General features: G+C 40.0%; 1 protein-coding gene and 1 long non-coding RNA gene across 2 annotated transcripts in view; one reads left to right on the forward strand and one right to left on the reverse strand.

The window, feature by feature from the left end:
- The window catches only part of TAFA4 (TAFA chemokine like family member 4), a 146,219-nt gene that overhangs the window by 104,244 nt on the left and 14,166 nt on the right, over window positions 1–27,809 (forward strand). Inside the window, 1 exon segment of the mRNA XM_032458112.1 lies at window positions 22,307–22,462. Coding sequence (XP_032314003.1) covers window positions 22,307–22,462 — 156 coding nt within the window.
- LOC116657084 lies at window positions 442–26,748 on the reverse strand. The gene is made up of 2 exons (XR_004312018.1): window positions 26,705–26,748; window positions 442–563 (listed from the first exon to the last, which is right to left on the reverse strand). It is a non-coding gene; the product is annotated as an uncharacterized LOC116657084 (long non-coding RNA).

Below are 27,809 nucleotides of genomic sequence, written 5' to 3' on the forward strand. Positions count from 1 at the left end.
TCCTGGAAGGGTTTACGTAGAATGGGTATTAATTCTTCCTTAGTTGTTTCTATAAATTGAGCAGTAAAGTAATCTAGCATCTGGCTTTCTTTCTGGGAAGGTTTTAAAATAAAAATTGAATCTCGTAATTAGGAATAAGGATACTCAGGTTGTCTGTATCTTTTTGAATGAGCTTTGGTAAGTTTGTGTTTTTCAGAGAATTTTTCTAATAAGTTATCAAATTTATTGGCATAAAGTTGTTCATAATATTTGCTTATCCTTTTTTTTTGCTTCTGGCAACTTCTCTTTTTTTTTGATGGTTCCATGTTATTTTATTTTATTTTTTAAACATTTTTTTATTGATTTATAATCATTTTACAATGTTGTGTCAAATTCCAGTGAAGAGCACAATTTTTCAGTTATACATAAACATACATATATATTTATTGTCACATTTTTTTCTCTGTGAGCTACCATAAGATCTTGTATGTATTTCCCTGTGCTATACAGTATAATCTTGTTTATCTATTCTACAATTTTGAAATCCCAGTCTATCTCTTTCCTCCCCGCACCCCCTTGGCAACCTTTTTGACATGTTGTATTTTCATTTTCGTTCAATTCAAAGTTTTTGAATTACTCTTGTGATTTCTTATTTGACCAATTTAAAAAACTGTAGTTTAATTTCAATAGCTGGGATTTTTCCAAATATTTTTCTGTTACTTATTTCTAGTTTAATTCTTTTGCACTTAGAGAACATACTTTGCATGTTTTCTGTCCTTTTAAATTTTTAGAGATTTCTTGTTATGGCCTAGAATATAATTTATCTTGGAGAATATGCCATGTGTACTAAAAATATGTGTATTCTGATGTTGCTAGAGTTGCTTCATAAATGTCAGGTAGTTGCTAATTATTTGTTTACTGATTTATTCATTACGAAGAGTAGAGTTTTGAAGCTTCTACTTTTAATTGTGAATTTTTCTATTTCTTCTCTTAGTTGCATGAGTGTTTGCTTTGTATATTTTGAAACCTTGGTATTGGGTGCGTACATATTTAGGATTATTATGTCCTCTTGACATATATTGACTGTTTTAGGATCATGAAGTTCCAATTTTTACTTCTAGTAATACTCCTTTCTCTGAAATTTACATATGTAATAATATGGCTACTCCTACTTTCCTTTCATTAGTGTTTGCATATTTTTGCATCCTTTGGTATGTCTGGTATATTTGGTTGGTATATTTTTTCCATCCTTTTCTTTTAAAGCAAACTATATCTTTATATTTTAAGTAGACAGCGTATAGCTGGGTTTTGTTATTTATACATTCTATCAATCTCTTCCTTTTAATTGTGTATTTAATGATTTATGTTTAACATTCTTATATACATGGTTGGGTTTTTTTTTTTTTTAATTGAAATATAGTCAGTTACAGTGTGTCAATTTCTGGTGCACAGCACCATGTCGCAGTCATGCATATACATACATATATTTTCATATTCTTTTTCATTAAAAGTTACTATAAGATACTGAGTGTAGTTCCCTGTGCTATACAGAGGAAATTTGTTTTTTTATCTATTTTTATATATAGTGGCTAACATTAAAAAGAAAAAAGAGGACACTAATGAACTCACCTACAAAACAGAAACAGATGCACAGACATGGTTGGGTTTAAATCCATTACATTACTAATTGCTTTCTACTTCTTTCATATTTCTTTACTATCTTTTTTCTCTTTTCCTGCCTTTTTTGAATTGAGTGTTTTTCCTGATTGTATATTTTTCCACCATTATTGTTAATTATTTATACTTTTTTTTAAACACAATTTTTTAGTGATTATTCTTGACCTGGCCTGCACTGTCCAAAATGGTAGGCACTACCCATGTATGACCAGTTAAATTTAATTATTTTTAATTAAAGTTAAATACAATCAAAATTTCATATTGTTAGGTGAACTGACCACATTTCAAGTGTGCAGTATTCACATGTGGCTAGTGGCTATTGTATTGGATAGGGCAGATATGGAACATTTCCATCATCAATGATTGTCTTGGATGGTAATGGTCTGGAGTTTAACATACATAACTTTAACTTCTTACAGTCTAACTTCACGTAAGATACCACTGCATGTACAGTGTAAGAACCTTACAGTAGAGTGATTTCATTTCATCCATCCGTTACGATTTAAACCCTTTAATACATGACCATTTTTGCTTTAGATGATCAGTTATAGTTTTTAGAGATTAAAAGTAAGAAAAATATCCTTCATATTTACTTACATTACTACCATTTCCAACATACTTTATTTATCTGTATGGTTCCAAATTTCTATCTGGGGTTAAATTCCTTCTCCCTGAAGAAATTCCTTTATTAGTCTGTTTTGTTGACCTGCTGGCACTAACTTCTCTTGGCTTTTGTTTGTCTAAGGAAGTTTTTATTCTGCCTTCTCTTTTAATTATCATTCAGGTCAGAGTATCTTCCAATTTCTTTCATGATTTTTCCTTGACCCAATGATTATTTAGAACTGTGCTGCTTAATATCCAGTTTTCCTGGTTATCTTAGTATTACTGGTTTTCCATTTTAATTATGTCGTGTTCATTTATCATACTTTTATGATTTTAATAGTTCTAAATTAAGAGTCTTATTTTATGGTGCACAATATGGTCTCTTCTGATAAACTTACCATATGTGTCCAAAATAATGTATTTCCTGTTGTTGGAAAGAGTGTTCTTTAAATATTAAGTCAAGTTGGTTGATGGTGCTGTTCTGATTTTCTTTGTCTTTGTTGATTTCTTCTTGTTGCTTTAATAGTTGTTGAGAGAAGGAGGTGAAACTTTCCACTATGAATGCAGAATTATCTATTTTTCCTTTTATTCCATAATTTTGCTTCATGTATTTTTTAAAGCTGTATTGTATAGTATACACTTGAATGATTTCTGTATCTTCTGTTAAATTTACCTTTTTATTATAATAAAATATCCCTCTTTATTCATGGTAATGCATGTTGTTTAGAAATATAGTCTATCTACTATTAATAGAGTGATTTCAGTCTTTATATTCTTACTTTTTGCATGGGGTATCTTTTTTAAAATTCAGTTACTTTCTACCTGTTTCTTGGCATGTGTCTCTTGTAGATAGTGTATGTTTGGGGTTTGTTTTTGTTTTGCTCATTCTGACAATCTCTGCTTCTTAACTGAATTCTATAATGGATTACAGATTGATTTATGTTTGGGTTTGAGTCTGTCAGTTTGATTTTTTTGGTTTTTTGCTCGGGACTTCTCTTTCTCTGTCCCTCCCTTTCCTCCTTCCTGCCATTTCTGAATGATTTTTTAAGAATTCTATTTTAATTTTCCTGTTGTGTTTTGCCTTCAATTTGGAACATGAAATTCCGGGTTGACACTTTTCCTCTTGGTGCTTTAAAGACGGTGCTCTATTGTCTGGGTCCTTTTTTCTTCATTTCTTGTGTGAATCTCTGTTTTGTTTAACTGAACGTGAGACAGTGTGTGTAGAGCAGGAGACTGAGATAAACGCTACTTATGACTGGAAATAGGCCCTCCCCTTCTTTGCTTAGGCCAGAGGTCAGCTCCGTCTCGTCTGTAAGTTGAGCCAGATTGGTTCTTTGTTGTTGGTCTCATTACCCTCAGTGCCTCTTAGCCTTCCCGTCCCTTCAGCAGTGGATTCATGCCCCCTTGTGCATAGTGTGGGGCCTGTGTTACCAGAGCATCTTTTTTCCATTGTCCCTGCTTCACCGCAGCAGGTCCCATACACCATGACATGAGGGGACCTCCCTCCCTGCCCTTGTCCCCTCTCCACTGGTAGACTGATGTTGTCATTATTTATGGTACATCTTGGGGGGAGCAGAGTTTCTGGTCTCTTCTACTCCAGCATCAGTCGTAGGCCGGCCCTGTGTGCCTGAGCTTCAAGGGTGGGGCTTTCTCAAATCTCTTGCTCCTTAGTGGTGGCTGAACTTTCATTTCTGGAGGGGAAAGTGATGTGGGAGGGGGCAGTTGCTTGCTTTCTCCTCAATTTGCTCTGACTTACGCATAGTATGTGAGAAGATTCTAACCCAGTGAGTCACGAGTGTTCCCCAGTGACAGCTGACCACCAGTCTCACACCTGTACCGCCTGGGGAGTTTCTCTCTGTCCCAGCCTTTGTCCTGAGCATCCAGTGCAGGACCTTGAAAGAGACTGTAACTTTCCCTTGTGCATGGGGCTCCCTGCTTACACTTGGCCTTTAAGAAATGGTTACAGTTTCAGCTGTTTTCTCAGTATCTGTTTTGATGGCAGCCACCTTTTTCTCCCCTCTTGACAGAAGGCAAACAATTCACGTCTTCAGAGGCATGTGCCATCCTTTGTAATTCAGTTCACCCAAGTGCTTTGTGACTCTCTGGTGGGATCAGAAAAAGTATGCTTCTATAGGTTGGCTTTTTGTTTGTTATGGTGGGAGTGGCTTGCTTTTGCCATTTTCACAAGCGGAGCCCCCTCCTGGGTTTCACTCTGTTTTTTGGGGGGGTTTGCCACATAATTTCCTTTTTACACAGTCAAATATATGATTTTTCTCCCTTAGGCCTCTGAGTTTGTGTTTTGAATAGAAAGAATATCCTTACTACAAAATTAAAACAAACAAACAGACCTCTCCTGTTTTCTCATAGTGCATTTATGTTTTACTGTTTTCTGTTCAAAGTTTTCACCCACCTGGAGTGTATATTGGTGTTTATAGCATTATATATATTAATTTGATTGATTTGTTTCCAAGTGGCTATCTGGTTGAGCTTACATCACTTGTTGATGAATTCATCTTTGATCTGCTGCTTCTCATGTATGTGCTATTAGGGAGTAGACGGTAGGATTCGCGTTGTGTGCTTAACCTTTACTGATACTCCGTTTAATCACATTGTCTTTACTTCTCATGTTGTTGCTTGAGAGTACAGAGGATGGAGTTACAAAATTAAAAAAAAAAATCTGTGTTCCTCTCTCTTAAATTTGGCTTGCCCATATCTCATTTGGTTCCTTTTTCCCAGCTTGCCTTTGCACCTGAATTTCCAAGCATTTGGCTGACTTTTTGGAAGGGTAACAACTCTTTCATTTTACAGAATATTCAGTTAGGTCACATAATTCCAGTTACACTACACATGGTGTAAATGTGTTTGGTAATACGCACTTAATTTTGATGAGTGTGCAGCTCAGTTCTTGCTCTCCCCATGTGCGAGCATTCAGTGTGCCCTGGCAAGCCATCAGGATATTCTAGGAAGTCATTGAGTAGTGTCATGACCTTCACACTTAGAACATCTTGGAACTTTTCTGCATATTTTAGGTTGGCAACTAAAGTTCCTCCTCATTAGTAAAATTTTATTGGCATTTTGTTGCTTAATGACATGAGCGTTGGACAACACCAAATTGCAAACTCTCCTTTTGTTGGGTGTTAATCCAGAGAGGTTTATTCCTAATACTGTAGTGAGAAATGGGTTGCCCAAAACTTATACTTTCTTTGTTAAGAGAAGATGACGTGTGTCTGGAGAGCCTTTATCATAGGCACATCCTGTACTTTTAGGCTAAAAAATATTTGGAGAATAGTCTAGAAATTGACTCCCGTAAAGCTGTATATGGGTGTACCCCAGGGAAAGTCTTTGTGTATGTCTAAGGGTTCACATACCCTCATTTGAAAACTGCTATTTCAGAACATTGGTTAAGAGAGCATCTGCTTTTTTAACTTCCATTGTTATAATTGCTTTTATTTTCTTTTATCATCATAATCATCCCTTGCCTGTTCCAAAACTTGTCATCCCCGGTCTCATTCCTCAGAGATAATCATTGTTACCAGCAGTAGTTTATTGCACACTAGATTTTTTCTGGTAATTTCAAAACATGTTAGCAGCTTTTCCTGACTGGTCACAAACTTTTCTACCCTTACAGCATTTAAAATGTTTACCCCCCACAAGTTAACCCTACATTTTATCCCTATCAGGGCATCATTCCTAAAGCCATCATCTTTTTAGGAGGGAGGCATTTTTGACAAAGTGTTTTTACCTAAAGTTTCATTAAAAACAAATGAAATAAAAGAAAGATCCCAAATGAAGTAACAAATTAAAATCCAGGATATAAAAGGTTTGGCGTCTGAATGTGATTAACTTTGGATTTTTAAAAACTGAGTTGGAATCCATGACTCTAACCTAGAGGACAGGCACACAGTCTCACGCAGGGAAATCCTCCCAGGATTTTCATGATGCAAAGATACTAATGGTTCAGGTTTGTAGGCCACTGATGAAGCTTTTTTCTTCTAGATGTAGCAGTTTTCTTCTAGTATTAGGGTAAGCCATGTGTGAAGAAGAGACTTAAAAGGATTATCTTCTTAATTCAAGAATTTATTTCCTACTACAGGGAACCAATCATGCAGAAGGGAGCTGGGTTCCCTGCCCTGATCAAGCTTATAGTCTAAGAGATGGTGCATCAGGAAAAGATTAATGTCAGTTAAATATTAGTATATACTCAGTGGGGTTTTCTCTCTTGTCCTAGAGGTTTTAAGAAGAGTTTTTAGTTCATGTAAGGAATTGTGTATGCGGTGTTTGCTTAAGTAGATCTGAAAAAATGCAGCACATAAAGATGTAATATATTTTTTTTTACCTAAAAATAACTTTAGTATTATAGGAAAAATTTACTAAAAATAGAAAACTTATTTAGGCATAATTATCAAATGCATAGGAGTCAATCCATGTGCATGTATGCATACACGTGTTGTGCCTGTGGGTGTATGTATGTATTGTAAGGTCTTAGCTATGAATGTAAGATGTTGTGGCTTTGGAAATCCTCCAGCTGGTTAGAATTTCAAAATAAGATTAAATGTATCAAAATAATACTGGTATATATTTGAAAAATCCACAACGGCATCACCTCTCTGTCCTTGGTCCCATTGTCCAGCTGCAAATACTGTTTTCTTTTTTTATATCCTTGATTTTCTTTTAGCCCCATATTTCTAAATAATACGCTTCTACTGTGATTGATTGATTCAGCAACTGTAGATCTTATGCACCGACCTTCTGTTATGCTACATAAAGGTTACATTTCCTTTCCAGTATGGTTCTATTGTTTCCCGCTGCTTTGTTTATTTGCGTGTCTAGATGTTTTTAGCTTATGCTGCAGATCAGATTCCCTTTCGTTTCATAGAGCTTGTGAGTTCTGGCCGCTCCTGTTCTGGCTAGCTGCAACCTCGACCCATGGCTTTGTTTCCCCCGTCTTTTGGATCGGGTTCCTTCTTTTCCCACATCTCTCTCTTTCTTACTTTACTCCTTTATTTTGCTACAGCACATCCTCCATTAAAGTCCTAAACAGCTGGGTTCATGAAAAGAAAACATTTGAGACAATGTCTGAACATTTTTTAATTTCACACTTTATTGATATTTTTGTTGAATATAGCAGTCTTTTCCTTTAGAATTTTGAAAGCATGGCTCAGTTGTTTTTTAGCACATAGTCTTGCTTTCAAGAAGTCTAATAACATTGTTTTATTTCATTTTCCACATGTTGATATTTTCCCTTTGGCTTCTCAAAGCTCTTACCCTTTTGTTTTTCTTTTATTTTTGTTGTTATTCTGAGAAGTTTAAATTTCCACGTGGATGTGTCTTGGTGTAGGTGACTCTGCATCCTGCACTTCTGGGCACCAACTGGATTCAGGTCCTTTTGATCTTGAACAAGTATTTCTTTGATAATATCCTGACTACACTTTGTTGTTGTTGTTGTTCTTTACCTTTAGAATAGGGTATGGAGCCATCGGGGTTGTTTCTGTATTTACTTCCTGTTTGCGTTCGCAATTTGTCTCTTTATCTTTTTTTTTCTTCTTCTAATTTTCTGAGATTTTCTTAGGGAAAATTGAATTCAGCTATTAAAAAATTCTCAACAGTGCTGTTTTTTTATCAGATGGATTTTGTTACCATGGCATTCTTCATTCCCAGATTCCCTGCATTTGAGATGTGGCTTGTTCTTTTTTTGATTATTTGATGGATGGCCTTGTAAAACCTGTCTTATTCCCTTCTCTTCCCTATTGTGGAAGAATTAAAGAGAGTTCTGTAACTATGAGATTTCATGTATAATATAATTATATATAAAACTAGTAGGGGTGTATTATATGTGTTTATTATAATATATATTAAATATGAACTAACACTTAGAATATTTAGCACATAGTAAATGTTAATCATCTCTTCCTTCTCATCTTTTGGAGTCATACCGCTGCTGTTAGTAATCTTAGGTCTTTGTCTATTCCTTGCCTTAACTCTGTGTCCTCTAGTTTTATTTCTCTTTTTTGCTTATTTTGGTCTTTTTCCTATTGGAGACTTCCTCTAAGTGCTGTACCTCCTTATGGAAGAATGGAATCTCTGAATATGTATGGGACTTGGGGACCAGTGGAATTTTATTTCGAGTATACTGGGGTCAGCCGGGCCTCCTGCTTTCAGGCCCCTGCCTTGAAGGACCCACTGCGGTCCTTGGAAGTCAGTCTCCTTCACCCACCTCTGCCTTCTCAGTCAGTCACTCCTAACCCACCTGCTTTCCATCTCCCGAAACACTATTAAATGTTTCTCACGTGCTGATATCTCCGCTTTTATTCTTTGCTCTCGTGAATTTGGATCTTTTGTCTTAACTATAGTGTTAGTTGGATCTTAGGAGAGAAGGTCAACACGGGTAACTTATCGTCTTTAACTGGAATTACAAAATGAAAACATCTGTCGAAAACTGGTTCTGCTAAGTCGCTGTTAAGGAAAGGTTCATGGTGCCATGTCAGCATGGCACGTCAGAGGACTGTTTTAATTCTGGGCTTGGAGACTTAGTGACATGTATAACGTGTCAGAAAATAATGTTTATAAGAGAGAGTTTAAATAACTAAAGTGTTGTTTAGGTCATGAATAAAACATTATGCAGTATTTTGCTGGGGTCTATTTTAGTTTGAAATAAATTCAGAACAAAATTTGCTAAGTGAAAATGTTAAAAAAAATACATACATACTTTTTTGTGTTTTGAATGTACAAGTGGAGGCTTACCACCAATTCTACATGCACATAGACTTATTTATTTTTGTCTACTGAGATGGTTCTGCATATAAATTTAGTAGAAGAATGATTAAGAAATCTATCCAACTGTGCATGAAAGTTGTTGAAATCATAGATACAGACACTGAAGGGACTTGCGGGGACTGAAACGAGTCCTCTTGCTTATTTTTATTTTTTTAACTCTCCGTTTGGCTTTATTCTAACTTCTACACACACACACACACACACACACACACACACACTAGTTGTGTAACAGGTTCTTTGAAAGTGAACACACCAGTGTCACTTCTCCTTCCGCCTTCTGTTTCTTTCTCACACTCAGCTGTCACCCGGATCGGTGGGAGTGCTGGGAAAGGCGGGAAGTGTGTCCAGGGCTGAGAGGGAGGGTACCAGTGAACCGTAATGTCAGTTCTGTGTTTCATCAGCTACCTCCCTGGGAGAGGCTTTTTGCAATCTCTCTGTGTCTCTGCTATTACGTTCCCCTTTCAGAAGAAAAAGTTGCTCAGTCTGATTAACTGAGTCACTTTATTTGATTACCTGTGCCCCAGTGGTCCTGCTGAGTTTTAAGCCTTTAAAAGTACTAGGCAGTGGTGAAATCAGGAGCCAGAGAAACAGAAACTGTAGTGCAGTGGGGTTAGTATGTGTAAGTTTGGTAATGACTGGCTTCTGATGGGAGAGCTAAGGGTTTAAGGAGGCATTGAATGGATACTTTTGGGGAAATAACAGAATTCATGCATCAGGTGGGGAAAAAATTTAAAAGATGGCTATTTCAAATCTTAAATTCAATAAATATCAGTTGAGTGAGGGGACCACGATAAGGTGGGTTTTTAGCTCCTAGAAGGCATTTACTTTTTTTTTTTTTCTGAGAAGTATAATTTTTTAAAAAATGAATTCAGTTCTTTGTATTTCTTCCTAGATCTTCCCAGTTCAACAGTTCTGTAAATAGTCTATAGTAATAGCAGTAATGTTATGATCATACTTATTATTAGCACTAGCACTATTTATTGAGCACTTACTACACACCAGGCACCGTTCTGGCCACTTTACCTATATTACTACTTAGCCTCCCATTGGACCTCTGAAGGTTTATTATTTTGCAGATGTGGAAACCCAGGCGATGGGAAGTGAAGCCACTTGTTGAAAACCTCGTTAGAAGTAGAGAGATGGCAGGGCAGCACTGAGACAGAGGAATCTGGAGTCTTTACCTGTAGAATGACTTCTAGTTATTTCTTGTGAAGTCCGTTTTCCCCCTCAACTTCTTATTTGAAAGCTTTTCAAATCTAAAGAAAGGTGGAATGGAAAGTACATCTTTAAAAAGGAAGACACTACTGAACTCATGTACAGAACAGAAACAGACTCACAGACATAGTAAACAAACTTACGGTTACCGGGGTGGGGGGAAAAGAGGGTGGAAAGGATAAATAGGGAGTTGGAGATTTGCAAATACTAACTACTATATATAAAGTAGATAAAAACAAATTTCTTCTGTAGAGTGCAGGGAACTATATTCAATGTCTTTTAGTAACCTATAATGAAAAATAATATGGAAAGGAATATTTTGTTTGTATATGTATGACTGAAACATTATGCTGTGCACCAGAAATTGACACATTGTAACCGACTGTACTTCAGTTAGGAAAAAGCACATCTTTATACTCCTTCCTAGATTTATCACCTGTCACATCCTATCACATTAGAACTACCAATTACATATTTCTATGTCTATCCAGCCATTCTCTTTTTTCCTGTATTATTTGAAAGTAAGTGGCAAACTGCATGTATTTCCCAACAACAAGACCATTCTCCAATGCACTTTCGTATTGTAATAATCTGTGTTGCTATAAACTAAGGCAGATAATGAATTGGGCTGAAAAAAAATCCAATTTACCACACACATGCGCGGACAGAGACTTTGTCGGAAACATGAGTGATCCCAAAAGATCTACTTTGCCCACGTGTTTCCACCGTGATACCCCTTGATGTGAAGCCTGTCACCCCCTCCAGTCTGTGGAGCTGCGATTAACAAGTGACGATGCATGAGTCATCTCAGGCCGCCGTGACGAATTACCACAGACTGAGTGGTTTAAACAACAGAAATTTATTTCCTCACAGTTTTTGAAGTTAGAAGTCCAAGATCAAGGTGCCAGCACATCCGTTTTCTGGTGAGGTGTCCCTCCTGGCTTGCAGATGGCCCCCATCTCGCTGTGTCCTCACATGGCTGGGTCTGTGTACGCTCTCTGGTGTCTCTTCCTCTTCCTATAAGAGCACCAGTCCTGTTGGGTTAGGACCTTATCCTTAAGACCTCATTTAACCTGAATTACCTCCTGAAAGGTCCTGTCTCCAAATACTGTCACGTTGAGGGTTATGGGTTCAACATATAAATTTTAGGCGGGGGTGGGGGGACAATTCAGTCTATAACAGTTGGAAGGAACACTTCTGAAATATGGGAGGATTAAGCCTGCTAAAAAGTATGGAGTATTTCAATATAACATGTGAAAGTGTACATTACTAACTAAAGCAGCTTTTATATTGTAATTAAACTGGGAACCATTTCTGTGTCTGTTTCTTCTAGTTGATGGTACTCTTGTCAAAGAACAGCAAAGAGACAGTAAGCTTGATTAAGAAAAGTGTGGAGGGGAGTTCTTAGGTGTATTGTTTTGAGTAGTGAAAGAAGAAAAAATTTTGTTCAGATGAATTAGGAATGCTGAGAATGGGAAGTTTTTAGATATCCTAAAAACTAGGGTAAAAAAATCTAAAAAATGATACAAATGAACTTATTTACAAAACAGAAATGGACTCACAGACATAGAAAACAAAGGAGAATGGGCGGTGGGGGAGGGATAAATTAGGAGTTTGGGCTTAGCAGATACACACAACTGTATATAAAATAGACAAACAACGAGGCCCTACTGTATAGCACAGGGAACTGTATTCAGTGTCTTGTAATAACCTATAATGGAAAAGAGTATCTATTTCTGTATAATGGAATCACTATGCTGTACACCACAAACTAACACAATATTGTAAGACAACCATACTGCAATAAAAAAGAGAGACTGGGGTGCATTGAGTTCAAGCATATTGTTTTGGTCTGACTTTCAATCAGTTAGTGAAAAACTGTATTTGTTAATGTCTATTAGAATAGAATAATAATAGTTTTTCCCTATTCCGGGAAGATGGTCAGTTTTTCTTGAGAAAAGTTGTATTTTTTGGGTGCAGGAGGAACGTCTTGAGGGGAAAAGGAGAAGGTAGCTGGGATGTAATTCTTAGACTGGATTAGATATGGCATAGATAGAGCTTTTCCGGGAAACACTGTAACATAGTGTAATATATCATCCTTCATTTTATCATTACCTTTTGCCGCATGATCATAAATGTCCACAAAAGCATTCAGGAGCTTCCGCAATTTCCCCGCGAGCCTCTCTCTAGCCCTTGGCCATTTCAGTCACTGCCTTTTGAGAAGTCTGCCCAGAGGACTTTCTCCTCTTCAATTACTGACCTAAATCTGCCACATGCTCAGTGAATGGCTTTGAGTGGTATTCAAGCATCTCCACTACATCACTTTCACTGACTATGAAATTCTTCCTCCTTTGTAATATTTTCCTCATAGAAGGTTTTGGACCGTCGCTGTGAGGCTGGCTGACTTGACAGGACAGCCCCGGCTGTTGAGTGGGGGCTAGTTTTATGCATGATGAGGCATATTTGTTTTATTCTGATGGTGTTAATGAACACTCACATGGTGGTTAACACACCTCCCATGTGGACCGTCCTCCACAAGGGAGATACACAGAACATTGGGAAGAGGAAGACTATGGATGAACTGTCTGTGCTCTTGTCAAGTCCCTGCCTCTTCATTTATGTTCCATCCCTACCTCCTACCTCGTCAGACATCTCTATAGCAGTTTTCCCTCTATCAGACTTTTCCCAACAGCGTACATGTTTGCTATAATTTCTCACAGTAAAAAAAAAATTGCTCACACCTGTAATCCTGTCCGTCACATTCCGATTTCTCTTCTTGCCATTGCGGCTCCATTTATAGCTACAATTATTGTCTCTTATCTCTCACTTTATGCTTTCTCTGAAGCCTGTTCCAGTCATGATTTGCCTCCATTGTTCTTCTGATACTTTTCTTGTGAAAGCCAACCGCGACCTTAATATTGCTGCGTCCAGCCATCCTCATCTTTCACGACAGCATCTGACATGATCACTCCCTCATCCTTTGATACCCTTGTCCACTGCACGTCCAGAACAGCACACAGTCATCCTTGGTTCTCTCTCTTTTTCATTGAGTCTTGTTGGTTTACACTGTTTTGTTAGTTTCTGGGGGTACTGCATAGTGACTTAGTTACATATGTAATATATATTTTTCATTATAGGTTATTACAAGATAGTGAATATAGTTCCCTGTGCGATACAGTAGGACCTTGTTGTTTATCTATTTTATATATAGTAGTTTGTATCTGCTACTCCCAAACTCCTAATTGATCCCTTGCCACACTTTCCCCTTTGGTAACCGTTAAGTTTGCTTTCTATGTCTGTGAGTCTGTTTCTGTTTTGTAAATAAGTTCATTTGTATCTTTTTTTAGATTCCACATAAAAATGATATATGATACTTGTCTTTCTCTCTCTGACTTAGTGCGATAATCTCAAGGTTCATTTGTGTTGCTACAAATGGCATTATTTCTTTTTAATGGCTGAGCAGTATTCCATTGTATATATACACCACATCTTTATCCATCCATCTGTCGATGGACATTAGGTTGCTTCCGTGTCTTGGCTGTTGTAAACACTGGGGTGCGTCTGTCTTTTTGAATTAGGGTTTTCTCTGGACATATGACCAGGAGTGTGATAGTGTGATTGCTGGATCATATGGTAACTCTAGTTTTAGTTTTTTTTTTTTTTTTAAAGGAATCTCCATACTGTTTTCCACAGTGGCTGCACCACATTACATTACCACTTCCTTTGTTCTCATTTTTGGCCACTGGCCACTCCTTCTCTTCTCCTAAACTCTTACCATTGAAGTGATACTTAAAAAAAAAAAAAAAAAAAAACTCAGGCTACAGTTATTTCCTTGGGGATTTTATCCAGTCTGATGGGTTTAAATACCATCCACATACTCTAATGATGAGCAAATATCCATCTTAAAACCAGCCTTTTCTCCTAAACCCCAGACTCAAATGTCTCATCTAACTGCCTGCTTGACCTTCCTCAGTTAGGTGTCTAATCAGCACCTGAATCCTGACAAGCACTCATGCTCCTGGTTCGCCCTCATTCACGTAAGGGGCGACCTCACCCTTCTCGTTAAAGGCGACAGCTCTGTAGTCAGCGCTGACTCCTCTCTTCCTCTCACTTCGTACGTTTAACCCATCAACACATCCTGTCACCTCTACCTTCTACACAGATTCAGAATCCCACCTTTTCTTACATCTCCACTGCCACAGCCTGGTCCAGGCCATCGTCACCTCTGCCCGGATTGTTGTGACAGGAGCCCTCTCCCTGCTTCCATCCTTGTTCCTCCTTAGTCTGTGCTCATCACAGTGGATCCTTTACAAATATTTGTCATATCAGGTCATTTTTAAGTTCAAAATTTCCAGGGGCTTCCTATCCTATTGTGAGTAAAAGCCCAGACCCCCCCAGTGACCCAGGAGGCCCTGTGGGACCTGCCCGTTCACCCTCAGCTATCTTTTGGGGCATCATCTCCTACTGATTTTCCCACCTGTCACGCAGCTCCGGGTATCGGGGCCTCTTTCCCTTAGACACCTGCGAGGCTTGTTCTCTCACCTGCTGTAATGTCACACAGACGTTCGCTTCCTAGGTCGTCCCTGTTTTAAATTGCATCTTTCCTGCTCTGTGTTTCTTTCATCACTAAAACACAAAAGGTCCTCGAGGAAGAGAATTTTTTTTGCCCTGTTTTGTTCACCGTCATGTTTCCATGTGCCTGGCCCAGAGCAAGTGCTCCACAAATATTCACTGAATAAATACATAAACAGAAAACCTAAAGACATTTATTCAGCATCTATGGTGTTTCAAGTAGCTCACTATGTTCATTAAGCACTTGAATTGAAACTTCATAACCGTCACGTGAGATAGATAATACACTAGTTGACTAGTTGTATGTGAGAAAACCGAGACGGAGTTACTCAGTCGAATTCCCCAAGTCTGGAAGCTGGGATTCCAGCTCAGCAGTTCTGACTCCAGGTCCAGTGCTCTCTCCTTTGTGGCCAGCAGGTAAGAAGCAGCCCATTTCCACTGTAGGAGCATCATCAGATACTTCCTTTTTGGTATCTCCTTTACTCCTCTGGCCTCATCCCCAGCAGAGGGCCTGGCACAAAGCGGGGGCTCAGAGGGTATTTGTCTCCACAAGCGAGTTACCAAGTTGGTCCAGCTGATGGTCCCATGGCTACCATGGTCTTACGTTCTATATTACGATATTTCCGTTTGTGACAAGAAGCCAAGTTGGGGCCGGGACAGGGAAGCACAACTAGGAATAGCAGGTATGTTTCCCCAAGGCGAGTGGCTAGCCCCGGCCTCATTCTCTGCTTTCATTTCATGAAATCTTTTCAGTCTCCTGTTTCCTCGATGCAGCTCCTGCGGAGAGAGATACGGAGGATGCCATAGGGAAAACCCTTCTCAGATTAAACCGGCGCCTTCTAAGACCGCTGGAGTGTGAGGCTTCCCTTTGAGGGTGTCATTTCTCATGCAAGGCTGGAGGGGGACGGGGAAAAAGGATCTTAAAAGGATACAAGAGAAGTAACAGCGTAAAGGAAATCACCCTAATCTGATGCTTTCTGTCTCCATCAGCTTTCAAGTAGTTTCAACCGAAGAACTTCTATTGCAAATGTAGTTTTGTATTTAATCTCTTTTACGATGGAAAGGTCCTGACTGCACTGGGACAAATAGTTATTTACCCTGTTGTCTGCAACTTTTCTTAAGAGCATGTTTAATGAGGGGAAAAAAAGATACGTATTTAGGCAGATAAAATTAATCCATACTCTATAGCGATCCCACAACAATCAATTCTGTTGTAAGGATTGTGATAACACTTACAATGGTGTATACGTTAATTATGTAGGTCAGTGAGGAACCAGGTATCTGAAGCTTTACAATTCTGCTAATGTGTTAAGTTACCTTTTTTGAAAAGAACATATGCAACTTGATTGCAAATTCAGACGTGTGGAAAAGAATCAGGAACAGTTTAAAGTTTCCCCACTTACAGAATATGTCGCCGAAAGCGCTGAGGACAGTGTCTGGCACATAGTACACTGTGTGTAAGTTCTGGTTAAATAAATAGAAATAACAGCCTCCCATCTCCATACCCAGAGCAAACTGGAAGGGAAATGGCCCAGCAACTGACAAGGACTAACTGCACAAAACAGATAATTTTGTTTGTTTGTTTCCCTCTGGCCAGTTTGTCTCTGGTGAACCTGGCCTCACTTATGGATAACTCAGTCTTACAAACTCCAATCCACACCGTGAAACTCTAAAGTAAACCTCACTGAGAAATTTCAGCTGCAGCCTCTCACTTACTGCATAGGACTAATGTTACGTAATATGTATTCAGCTGTAGTTTTGAAGACAGATTTCCCATCTAGAATGTTCCTCGCTGTTTAAAGGAGCATTTGCATTTTTGTTTTAAGTGAATTTACCTGAAGTGGCCAGTTTCTGGTACAATCTTTTTGAACAAGGCTGCCATCTTGTACCTCTTTAGAGAACCATGAAAGCCACTGGTTTCTTGTCTGTTGTCTGTTTTCACTTTTCCTCCTGTCCAGCAACACTGTACTGCACAGCTGTATGGTGTTTATGATGGTGCATTTTATATGTCAACCGGCCTGGGCCTTGGGGTCCCCAGATATTCGGTGCAACACTTTTCTGGATGTTTGGGGAGGACTTTTTTTGGATAAGATGAACATTTGAATCTATACATTGAGTGAAGCAGATTGGGCTCTCTAATGTGGGTGGGCCTCACCCAAGCAGTTGAAGGCCTGAATAGAAGAAAAGGCCTGACCTTCCCTTGAGTAAGAGAATTCTTCCTGCCTGTGAACTGGGACATCAGTCTTTTCCTGCTTTTGGACTCAAACTGACCCATCAGCTCTTGCTGGGCCTTGAGTCTGCCCACTTTTAGACCGTAATGACCCCAGTGATTCTCCTAAGTCTCAGTCCTCTGGACTCAGACTGGAAGTAAGCCATCAGTCTCAAGCATCTCCAGCTTGCTGACACCCTGCAGATCTTGGGAATTGCTAGCTTCCATAATCATATGAGCCAGTTCCTTTATAATGAATCTCTTTGCGTGTATATACACACATCCTATTGCTTCTGGAGACCCCTACTCCAGTGTTACAACGTGAGTTGTCAAGCATGTCTGATCAGTGATTTCTGTACAGAGCCCACACTGGATCCCTGTCTCCTGCCGCGAGTCCTTCAGCAATTTTAGGTACGTGTTTGAGTACCTATCTCCTGTGCCAGGAACAAAGATTACACAGAAACAGGGCACATCCTTATTCAAAGGTTATTGTTGAATATCAGCAGTACACAAATTTCTGAGAAGACTGTCTAAATGGATCCACAAAGACACTGTCATCAAGTAGAAAAGGTGTTTTCAGTGGGAAACTGAGCCATGTCTTGTGACCGGCTGAGGTGGAGATACGGTTTCGGCTCTACTTGGTGAAATGTTAGCGACCATGGCTGCTACCTTTTCCACCATCCCGTGAGAGCACAGACACTGCCTGGGTTTGATTCTCTCCTCTTTCTGTTTTCTAGTTGTGTTAACTTGGGCAAATTAATTTTTGGACATTTTGTTAAAGGTAAAATAGGAATAAAAATAGTACTTACAAGACAGCATTTTAAAAGATGACATAGGGTAATATTTGTAGATGGTTTAGAACAGTGCCTGCAATCTACCATACTTCGTCAAAGGTAAGGTGCTGTCACTTGTGAAACACACTGCTATCTTGTGTATTTCAGAGAAAGGAAAGCAATGCCAATTAAAATGGTAAGATGCTCTCAGCTGTGAGACCTCCCGACATGTTAAAAGCTGAAAAAAATACGTATCTTAAAAATCAATGAAATACCATAGTTGGCACTATATAAATGAATAAAATCCTAGACCAGGCAAGCTGATTATTCAGAGACAAGATTGAATGGGAAAAAAAAAATCTATTTGCATTTGTGGATGGTTATCTAAATAGCAACAAAATTCTAAGCAAACTGTAATATTAATGAATGTTCAAATCACTTCTTGACTATTCTCAGAAGTTACTAAAGCATATTTCTTTTATTCTCTTAATGAGGCTGAGAGCTGCCTTCATTATAGACTCTCTAGGGCTATTTAAAATCTAATTAAGGCTTGATGGCTGTTACAGACTGTTTGTGTTCCTCCCCCGCTCCAGGCCCCACCTCCGCCAAATTCATATGTTGAAGCTGTAGCCTCCAGGCATGAGTGTATTTGGAGACAGGGTCTATGAGGTGATAAGAGTTAAATGAAATCATAGGGTGGGGCCCTAATTTAATAGGGTTAGTGCCCTTAGGGAAAAAAAGGAAGAGACCAGAGTGCACTCTGTCTCTGCCATGTGAGGACACAGTAAGAAGATGGCTGTCGCAAGCCAGCGAAGAGAGCCCTCACCAGGAGTCAGCTTGCTCAGCTGCCCCAGCAACCTACCACACACCACGTGACTTAAAACAGACACTGGCTCCTCGCAGTTCTGGAAGCGAGAAATCCAAGATCAGGGTGCTGGCCGATTCGAGACACTGAGCAACAGGCAGGGCAGTCACTGAGACAGAATGGAGGATGAGTTCACCAGGTACCCTCCTTTCCGTGTGGCTAGTCCTTACCCATCAGGGGATGTTTGACCTGATGGTGCTTATGTGCAATTGGAAATGAGAGAAAGGATAGCCCTGTGAAGTCTTCCCTGTCTTCACTCTTCTGCTGACTCGATGCTGAAGCCCCATACTACTTCACTGACACTGTAATAACTCTCCATTCTTATTTATACTGTTGTAGACAACTAAGTACCTATGGGAAATCAACACTCTTCTTGTGAACGTTTAATTAGGTTTATAGCTGTAACTAAGTCTTTCATATTTATGTTTTCTTCTGGAGTGGACTGAAAACTTTCTCTCACGCTGGTGGTTGATTGTCTGGGTACTGGTGTTGCTTTTTATGTATTTTACAAATGAAACTTTGCCTTAGTATTTGTTCTTACCAGCAGTTGAATTTTGACAGGGAAAGGCTAGAAAAAAAAATTCAACATAATAGAGAGGTTATGTTGTGCAAGGCCTGTCTTTATGGATTAAAACTCTGAAATATGGAATATTTTTAAACAACCTATTTTAATGAGTAGATGAGACTTCTTGTAATTCATAGAACAATTTATATATAAATGGTGTATCTGAAAATCATGAGGGTGCTCGAAGGTGCTTGAAAAACTTGCCTTTCATTAATAATTTCTAAACATTGCCTCCACAATCTTGTTTATATTGGTTTTTATCAGAGCAAAACTAAGTCTTTCCATCCTGGTATAACCAGAGTTGGTGTATTAGTTATCTATTGCTTTGTAACAAATTAGCCCCAATCTTAGATGCTTAACACAATCCACATACAGCTGACCCGTGAACAGCAGGGGTTTATACACAGATTTTCTCAGTAAATACGTACCAAAGTACTGCATGACCCATGGTTGGTTGGTTTAATTCACAGATGTGTAACCAGTGATAAGGAGGGCCAGCCTCAGATTTTCAACTGTAAGTTTCCTCCAGAGTGGGTGTTGAACAAGGAAGCGAGTACACCACTGTCTTTGGTAACCTAACTGTGAGAGACAAACCATCACTTCTGACGTATGCTACTGGCACTGACACAGAGACCGATGCTGACCGTGTGGGAGGGAGTTGCTTACAAACTCACTGACAGGACTGTTGGCAGGAGACTTCAGTTCCTTGCCACAAGGGCCTCTTCAGAGGGCTGCTCATGCTGTGGTTTCCCTCGAGTGATCCAGGGGGCACAGAAAGAGAGTGGCCATCTAATTTTGGAAGTGACATACCAACATTTCTGCTGCATAAAGACCAACCCTGGTACCACGTGGGACGGGACTGCACAAAGGAGCAGGTAGTAAGAGGCAGGGATGACTGGGGACTGTCTTAGATGGTGGTTGCCACAGCTGACGTGACCTTGAACAGAATGGCAGACTCACTAAGTGGAATTACACACTCAGGTCCAGCCACGAGAATGGGTCCACTTACTGTTAAGCTACATTCTCTCTCGGTTTTGCAATCTTCTGATAATCTTCCAATAAATTCTCTTTTGATGAAGTGAGCTCAGATAAGTTTCTGTTGTTAGAACAAAAGACTCCCAACTGGTAAAATGGATTCCAGTGTAAATTAAATTATTTTCTATTTGCTACAGGACGATGAAGGGCAGGTTTCTCATTGCTGGTGATGGGAGATACAAATATAGAATTGTGGAGGGAGTAGTGAGAACCTGTGGTGCTAGGCTGGGATTGCAGATCTCAGTGTGGACTGAAGACTATACATACACACTTTGTAGATCTCTCTGCCCTTTCAGCCCCTAATCGCTCCCTGGTAGCAGTGATTAAACCTTTGTGCCAAGATCTTGGTCTCTAGATCTGATGCCCCACTAAAAATAATCAAGACTCCTTGGAGAAAAATGATAAGGGCAGGGAAATACAAAAGAAGCCTGGCACATCTTTTGAGCCAGAAAGTTAGTAAGATCACAAAGAATAATGGCGATATGTCAAAATGACACAGCTGCTGGTATGAAGGGTCTCTTCCTGTCTGGATCTGAGCTAATTTGAACATTAATATAGAATTAGTTTTGCGACCATCAATATGAATAATTGGTTCAGGTGGGAATCGTCAATGGATGCTAAAAATTGTGGGTAACAGTTTGATGAAAAATGGGGGTATTTACATAGTTTCAGTATATCTCCCCTTAAAAAGCTTATTAATTGTTAAGGGCAAACTAGTAACTTTAGAAATGGAGAAACCTGGCAGACACCACCGTCAGCATGTGATTCAAGATAACAGCACCAATAGCGGGACAAATGGACATTATGTGGCTCCTGATATGATGCACTGAGAAGAACATACATTTTGAGGGTAATCTGCTAAAAGTGCGTTACCTGACTCTAATCAAGAAGAAACACCAGACCCACCCAAACGGAAGAACTTTCTACAAGGAAACTGACAAGTAGTCTTTAAAAATGTCAAGGTCAAGAAAAATTCTGAGGAATAGTTTCTGATTAAAGAAAGCTAAAGAAACATGAACTAAACATAACGTGGGCTCCTGTATTAGATCCTGAGCAGGGGGAAAAATGACTCTAACGGACATTTTTGGGATAGTTGGTAAAATCTGACTATAGAATATGGAATAGCATTGTACTAGTGTGAAATGTCCTGAATTTGTTAATTATGTCAGAAAATGTCTTTTTTCCCCTTAGGAATCACACATGAAATATTTAGGGATAAAGGAGTATCATGTCTGCAACACACTGTCAAATGGCTCAGACAAATATAGGAAAGAGAGTGAATGATAAAGCAAATGAGATCACATGTTAATTAGGGAATCCAGGTAAAAGGTCCTAACAGTTTGCTGTGGCTGCTGTGACGGATTCCCACAGATTTAGTGGTGTGAGTCAGTTGGCCAGAAGTCTGGCACAGTGCGGCTGGTTTCTCTGTGCAGGGTCTCATCACTGGTAAAATCAAGGTATCATCAGGACAGCATGCCTTTATGGGGGTTCTGGGGAAGAACCCACTGCCAAGTGCCTCCAGGTTTCTGGCAGATGTCAGTTCCTTGCGGTTGTAGGACTGTAGTCTCCATTTCCTTCACCTGTGGCTCCAGCCAGCCAGCACTGATACTTTGGGTCCTCCTCGTGTTTTAAATCTGATTTCCTCTTGTGCTTCATCCCTCTACTTGGAAGAACTCCTGTCGATCACATTAGGTCAGTGTGGGTAATCTTAGTAATTTTAATTACATCTGCTAAATCTCTTTTGACATGTAAGTAACATAACATGACCATGGGTGTGATACCGGGGACTGAAGTTCCTGGAAGCCAAACTTCTGTCTACTTCAGATTCATAGGAGGCTTTTTTTGTTTGTTTTTTTTGTTTTGCACTATTCTTGATACCTTCATCTAAATTTGAAACAACATTAAAACAAAATGTTGTAAAGATTTATAAACATGGTACACGGAGCTGGAAAATGTAGTCATGGCATCGTTCATACTCTTGGTAGTTTCATTTCTTACTAATGGCATTGGGTCTGTTTTTCTCCCTGAATGTCTACCAGGTCACCACCAAATCAAGCAAGGGACCTGTGAGGTGGTGGCTGTGCACAGGTGCTGTAACAAGAACCGCATAGAAGAGCGATCACAAACTGTCAAGTGTTCTTGCTTCCCAGGACAGGTTGCTGGCACAACGCGAGCCCAGCCTTCTTGTGTTGAAGGTAAGATCTTCCTGGTCAGGTTCCCCGGTGCTGTGGAAGGGCTCTGTGCCAAAGAGCTTCTCTACCTTACTGTCTTTGCGACTCAAAAACAAACCGCAAATGACAACAAAAAAACTAGTATTTTAAAAAACTTATATATACATATATTTATAAATATATATATATATTTAATTGAGTTATAGTCAGTTTACAATGTTGTGTCAGTTTCTGGTGTACAGCACAATGCTTCAGTCATACATGAACATACATATATTCCTTTTCATACTCTTTCCACCATAAGTTACTATAAGATATTGAATATAGTTCCCTGTGCTATACAGTATGAACTTGTTTATCTATTTTATATATATTAGTTAGTATCTGCAAATCTTGAACTTCCGATTTATCCCTTCCCACCCCCCCCCCCCCCCCCCCCGGTAACCATATGTCTGTGAGTCTGTTTCTGTTTTGTAAATAAGTTTGTCTTTTGTTTAGATTCCACATGAGTGATATCATATATTTTTCTTTCTCTTTCTGGCTTACTTCACTTAGAATGACATTCTCCATGTCCATCCATGTTGCTGCAAATGGCATTATTTTATTAATTTTTATGGCTGAGTAGTATCCCATTGTATAAATATACCACAACTTCTTTATCCAGTCATCTGTCGACGGACATTTAGGCTGTTTCCATGTCTTGGCTGTTGTAAATAGTGCTGCTATGAACATAGGGGGGTGCATGTATCTTTGAATTAAGGTTCCCTCTGGATATATACCCAGGAGTGGGATTGCTGGATCATAAGGTAAGTCTATTTTCTTTTGAGGAATCTCCATAATGTTTTCCATAGGCTGCACCAAACCACATTCTCACCAGCAGTCTAGGAGGGTTCCCTTTTTTCCTCACCATCTCCAGCATTTATCATTCATGGACTTTTGAATGATGGCCATTCTGACTGGTGTGAGGTGATGCCTCATTGTAATTTTGATTTGCACTTCTCTGATAATTAGCAATATTGAGCATTTTTTCATGTGCCTATTGGCCATTTGTATGTCTTCCTTGGAGAATTGCTTGTTTAGGTCTTCTGCCCATTTTTGGATTGGGTTGTTTGGTTTTTCTTATTAAGTTGTATGAGCTGTTTATATTCTGGAAATCAAGCCCTTGTCAATCTTATCTTTTGCAAATATTTTCTCCCATTCCATAGGTTGCAGGGCAGTGTCATTTTTAAAGGGACATGTAACTCCATAAATTTTTGGATCAGTGAGGTTAGTTATTAATGATGTCTCTCAAGAGGTTCCAGTGAGGAGTTCCTTTCCTGGACACTCAGGAAGATACGCTGTGATTCCTTCTCGCCCAGCTGTCTCTCCAGATATCCCCCATCGGAGCAGTTGCTTCCCTAGACATGCCATTCTCCCAGCTCCTAAACTGAGAAAATGAGCAACCTTGTTTTCTCACCTCATGTTGAATGTTACAGACTAATATTTTCTTTGTTTCTAGTAAACTATTTTAACAAACATTAATAAAAATATCTTTTTTTGGAGCAACTTCCATGAGAATAGTTTGGGATCGGGTATCGTTCATTTGTTGTTTCCAAATCCCCTAGCAGAGTAGCGTGGAGATGGTTTAGAAAGAAATGAAGGAATGGTGATGGTTGTAGGTGGAGGCCTGGGATTGATCCCTTTCGGTGCCCCTGCCTCCTGCCAGCAGACACCTTGTTAGAAACAAGCATCAGTCCCCAGGGAAACAGATACACGAGGTTAAGCCTTGTAGAAGTTTCTCTACAGTGGCGTGAAACCTCCCTGAAAATAAACACTTCCAGTCTTATCTGATGCATGTGTAAAGGTCAGCCGTTAAAACACATACACACATTCTTCCCTCCAGAATCATACGAGCGACAATAATAGCTGACTAGCCGCATCCCAACGAAGACACAACTCTATGGGCCGTAGGGTGTGCATGTGTGGTATAGACACTCAGCCGCCTTTCAAGCTGTAAAGTGAAGGCAGAAAATTCCCCATCTACAATTCCTCATCAGAAACCCTGGGGGCCAAATATGTTGCCAGATTCAGATCTTATCAGGGTAACAGTGCGTATACCATCTTTCACCTGACAGACCCAGTGCCTTCTCCGTTTGCACCCAGTAGTCACGGAGAGTAATATTTATACAGTTACATATATGAATATTCATGCGGAATGGGATAAGGCGAGAAGAACCTCATGTTAATTCAAGTCAGGTTTTGCTGCCATCCTAAGGAAGTAACTGACATGTTTAGAGCTTTTTGGATTTGGCGATTGAAGATAAAGGATTGTGGACCTATTTGGGAAAAAAAAAGATGAAGATCTTTAACATTAAAAAAACTTTGTTAAGTTCCTATCTCCCCAGCTGGGGCAGTTTACTATACATGTTCCCTGTCACTGATTCCAAATCATACGCATTCTGCCTCCTTGCTGTCTCTCAGATCAGTCCTCTGTCTCTGCCCCGCTGGCACCTCCGCAGCCTGGGGGCCTCATTACATTTTGCTGGGCTTCCCACTCTCAGTCTTCCGATGTTCACCCTGTAGCCAGAATGGTCCTTCTACAGAAACAGAACCCATCATGTCACTCCATGTTTCAAACCACACTTCAGTGACTTTTCACCGTCTTTAAAATGAAACCCGCAATCCTGGCCATGGCTTGGCTGATGAAGCCTTGCATCATCTGGTTCTGCCCACCAGGTGCACCCCACCAGACTGGCGTCTTCTGTTCCCTTTCGGCTCTGCGCTTCACCTGTCTGTATCCTTTGCCTGGATTGTTGGCTTCATCCCCACCACACACACTGGTCCACTCTCCTTTCACACCTCCTGTATGTTCCTGTATTTCTTCCGACCCCCCCAGTTCATGACTTGCATCTCATTTTGCTGTAGAAGCTCGTTGAATGTGTGCCTTCCCACTAGCCTGCAGGTTGCTTGAGGACAGGAACGGGGTCTCCTGTTTACATCTCCCCCGACTGGCTGCTGCATTCTTCTCCTGAGTTCAGTGAGCTTCTTTATGACTATCACTTTAAACTCTTCAGCTGGTAAGTTACTTACATCCATTTCATTTAGTCCTTTTCCTGAGGTTTCATTCTGGAAAGGTGTTTCTTTGTGTCCTCATTTTGGCTGACCTTCTCTATGAGTTATGTCAGCTACGTCTCCCAGTCTTAAAAGAGTGGCCTTATGTGTAAGGTGCCCTGGTGTGGGGCCTGGTGGCACGATCGCCCTTGCTCATCAGAGCCACGTGCTCCGGGGGTATCACCAGTGTGGGGTGCGTGCCTTCCTGCAGTGGCTGGGTCTTGATTGCTGCAGACATGCCGGTGGGCGGGACTAGCCCCAAGCTGGCTGGCTGCTGTGGTTGGCCTTGGCCTGCTGAGCAGCACGTGTCTGCGTGCGACTGGTCTCTGCCACAACTCGCTGTGAGGCCTGATCACAACTCTTGTGGGTGTGCTGGTGTGTAGGGCTCCCCAAGCGGGAGCTGCTTCAGAGGGACACCGGTGCTGGCCAAGGTGGACTGCTGGGTGGGGTAGAAGGTGGGAACCATTTTGGAGGGGTGCTGCTAGCAGCTGAGGTCACACCCCGGGGAGGGTAGGAGCCACTTTGGAGGGCTGAATACTGCGGGTAGGGTCCTCAGGGGAGAGCAGGGGGATGCGCACAGTGTCAGCTAGGTAGATGGAGAGTGACAGGAGTGGTGCACATCGGCCAAGGGCCAGCTGGTAACAGCAGAGTGAAAAACACGGTTCCTGCCAGCAGTTCTGTCCCTGGAGAAAGTTCCACCAGATCCCTAGCCCTCTGGCACATGCCCTAAATTTAGCTCGTGAACCCTTGTACAATACAGGTACTTGTTAAGCTGCTGCCTCTGCTCAGGGACTGGGGGTGTGTGAGTCTGTGTGTGATCCCTGCAGAGTGGGTTCTTAGTCTTCTCCAGTCCTCCAGCTCTCCTGCATGTTAGCCCCACTAGTTAAAAAAAAAATATATATATATATAGTATTATTGTGTATATATATTTATTTATTGAAGTATAGTCAGTTACAACATGTCAGTTTCTGGTGTACAGCACAATATTTCAGTCATACATGAACATACATATATTCATTTTCATATTCTTCTTCACCATAAGTTACTGCAAGATATTGAATATAGTTCTCTGTGCTATACAGTATGAACTCATTTATCTATTCTATATATATTTGTTAGTATCTGCAAATCTTGAACTCCTACTTTACTGCTTCCCACCCTCTTCCCCCCAGTAACCGTAAATTTGTTTTCTATGTCTGTAAGTCTGTTTCTGTTTTATAAGTTTTTTTTCATATTCCACATATAAGCAGCTCATACAACTTAATTAAAAAAAAAAAAACTCAATCTAAAAATGGGGAGAAGGCCTAAACAAGCAATTCTGCAAAGAATACATGGCCAATAGGCACATGAAAAATTGTTCAGTACCACTATCAGAGAAATGCAAATCAAAACTACAGTGAGGTATCACCCCACTAGTTTTTAAAGCCAGACATTCTAAGGGCTCATCTTGCTGGTGTGGGTGTGGGACCCCTGGGCTGTGGGACCCCCCTCACGTGGGGCTTGGACTCTTTGCTCCTCAGCAGGGAGTCTCTTTGACAATTGTTTTAACATCCCTTCCTGTGTGTGTCTGCCCCTCCTATGCGTCTCAGTGTGCCTTTTCTTTATATCCTTAGTTGTAGAAAATATGTTCTCCTAGTCTTCAGGTCATTCTCAAAAATAGTTGTTCTGTATGTAGTTGGAGTTTCGGTGTGTCCGTGGGAGGAGGTCAGCTCAGGGTGTTCCTCTTCTGCCATCTTTATCTGGAACCAACACTGTCTCTGTAGATTTGAAACTTTGACAGGAACTCATGATTCATAAGCTATATTTATACTGTGTGGCCTAGAACATTTGGATATAAAAATCTTATGTCTAAATAATGTTTTACCACACTCAAAGCAGTTGCGGGTAGGGTAGCAGAATTAGCATCTTTTAGTAAAGAAATTATTAATATCTTACTGTAAACTAGCTAGTTTAAAATTTTATATATGGGCAAAATCCCTTTTGTCTACTTCCCTAAGGGTAACTATATCTGTTGGGTCAATATATTTTTCCATATATTTGTGTATTTAAAATAGGTCTGTAGAAAATGGTAGATTTCCATAGGAGTGCGTGTCTTAACAAATGGCATCCCATTAGATGTTTCTTAGTCCCGCGTGCTTTATTCCCCTCAGTATTAGGTTGTGGAGATCTGTGTGTGTTAGTACATAATGACTTGTTTTATTAAAAATTGCTCCATACTGTTCCATCGTATGGCTAGGTTATAATTTATTCAGCCATTCTTCTGCTTAAAGGCATTTTGGTT

The sequence above is a fragment of the Camelus ferus genome, chromosome 17 (genome assembly GCF_009834535.1).
Source record: "Camelus ferus isolate YT-003-E chromosome 17, BCGSAC_Cfer_1.0, whole genome shotgun sequence".
NCBI lineage: Eukaryota > Metazoa > Chordata > Mammalia > Artiodactyla > Camelidae > Camelus > Camelus ferus.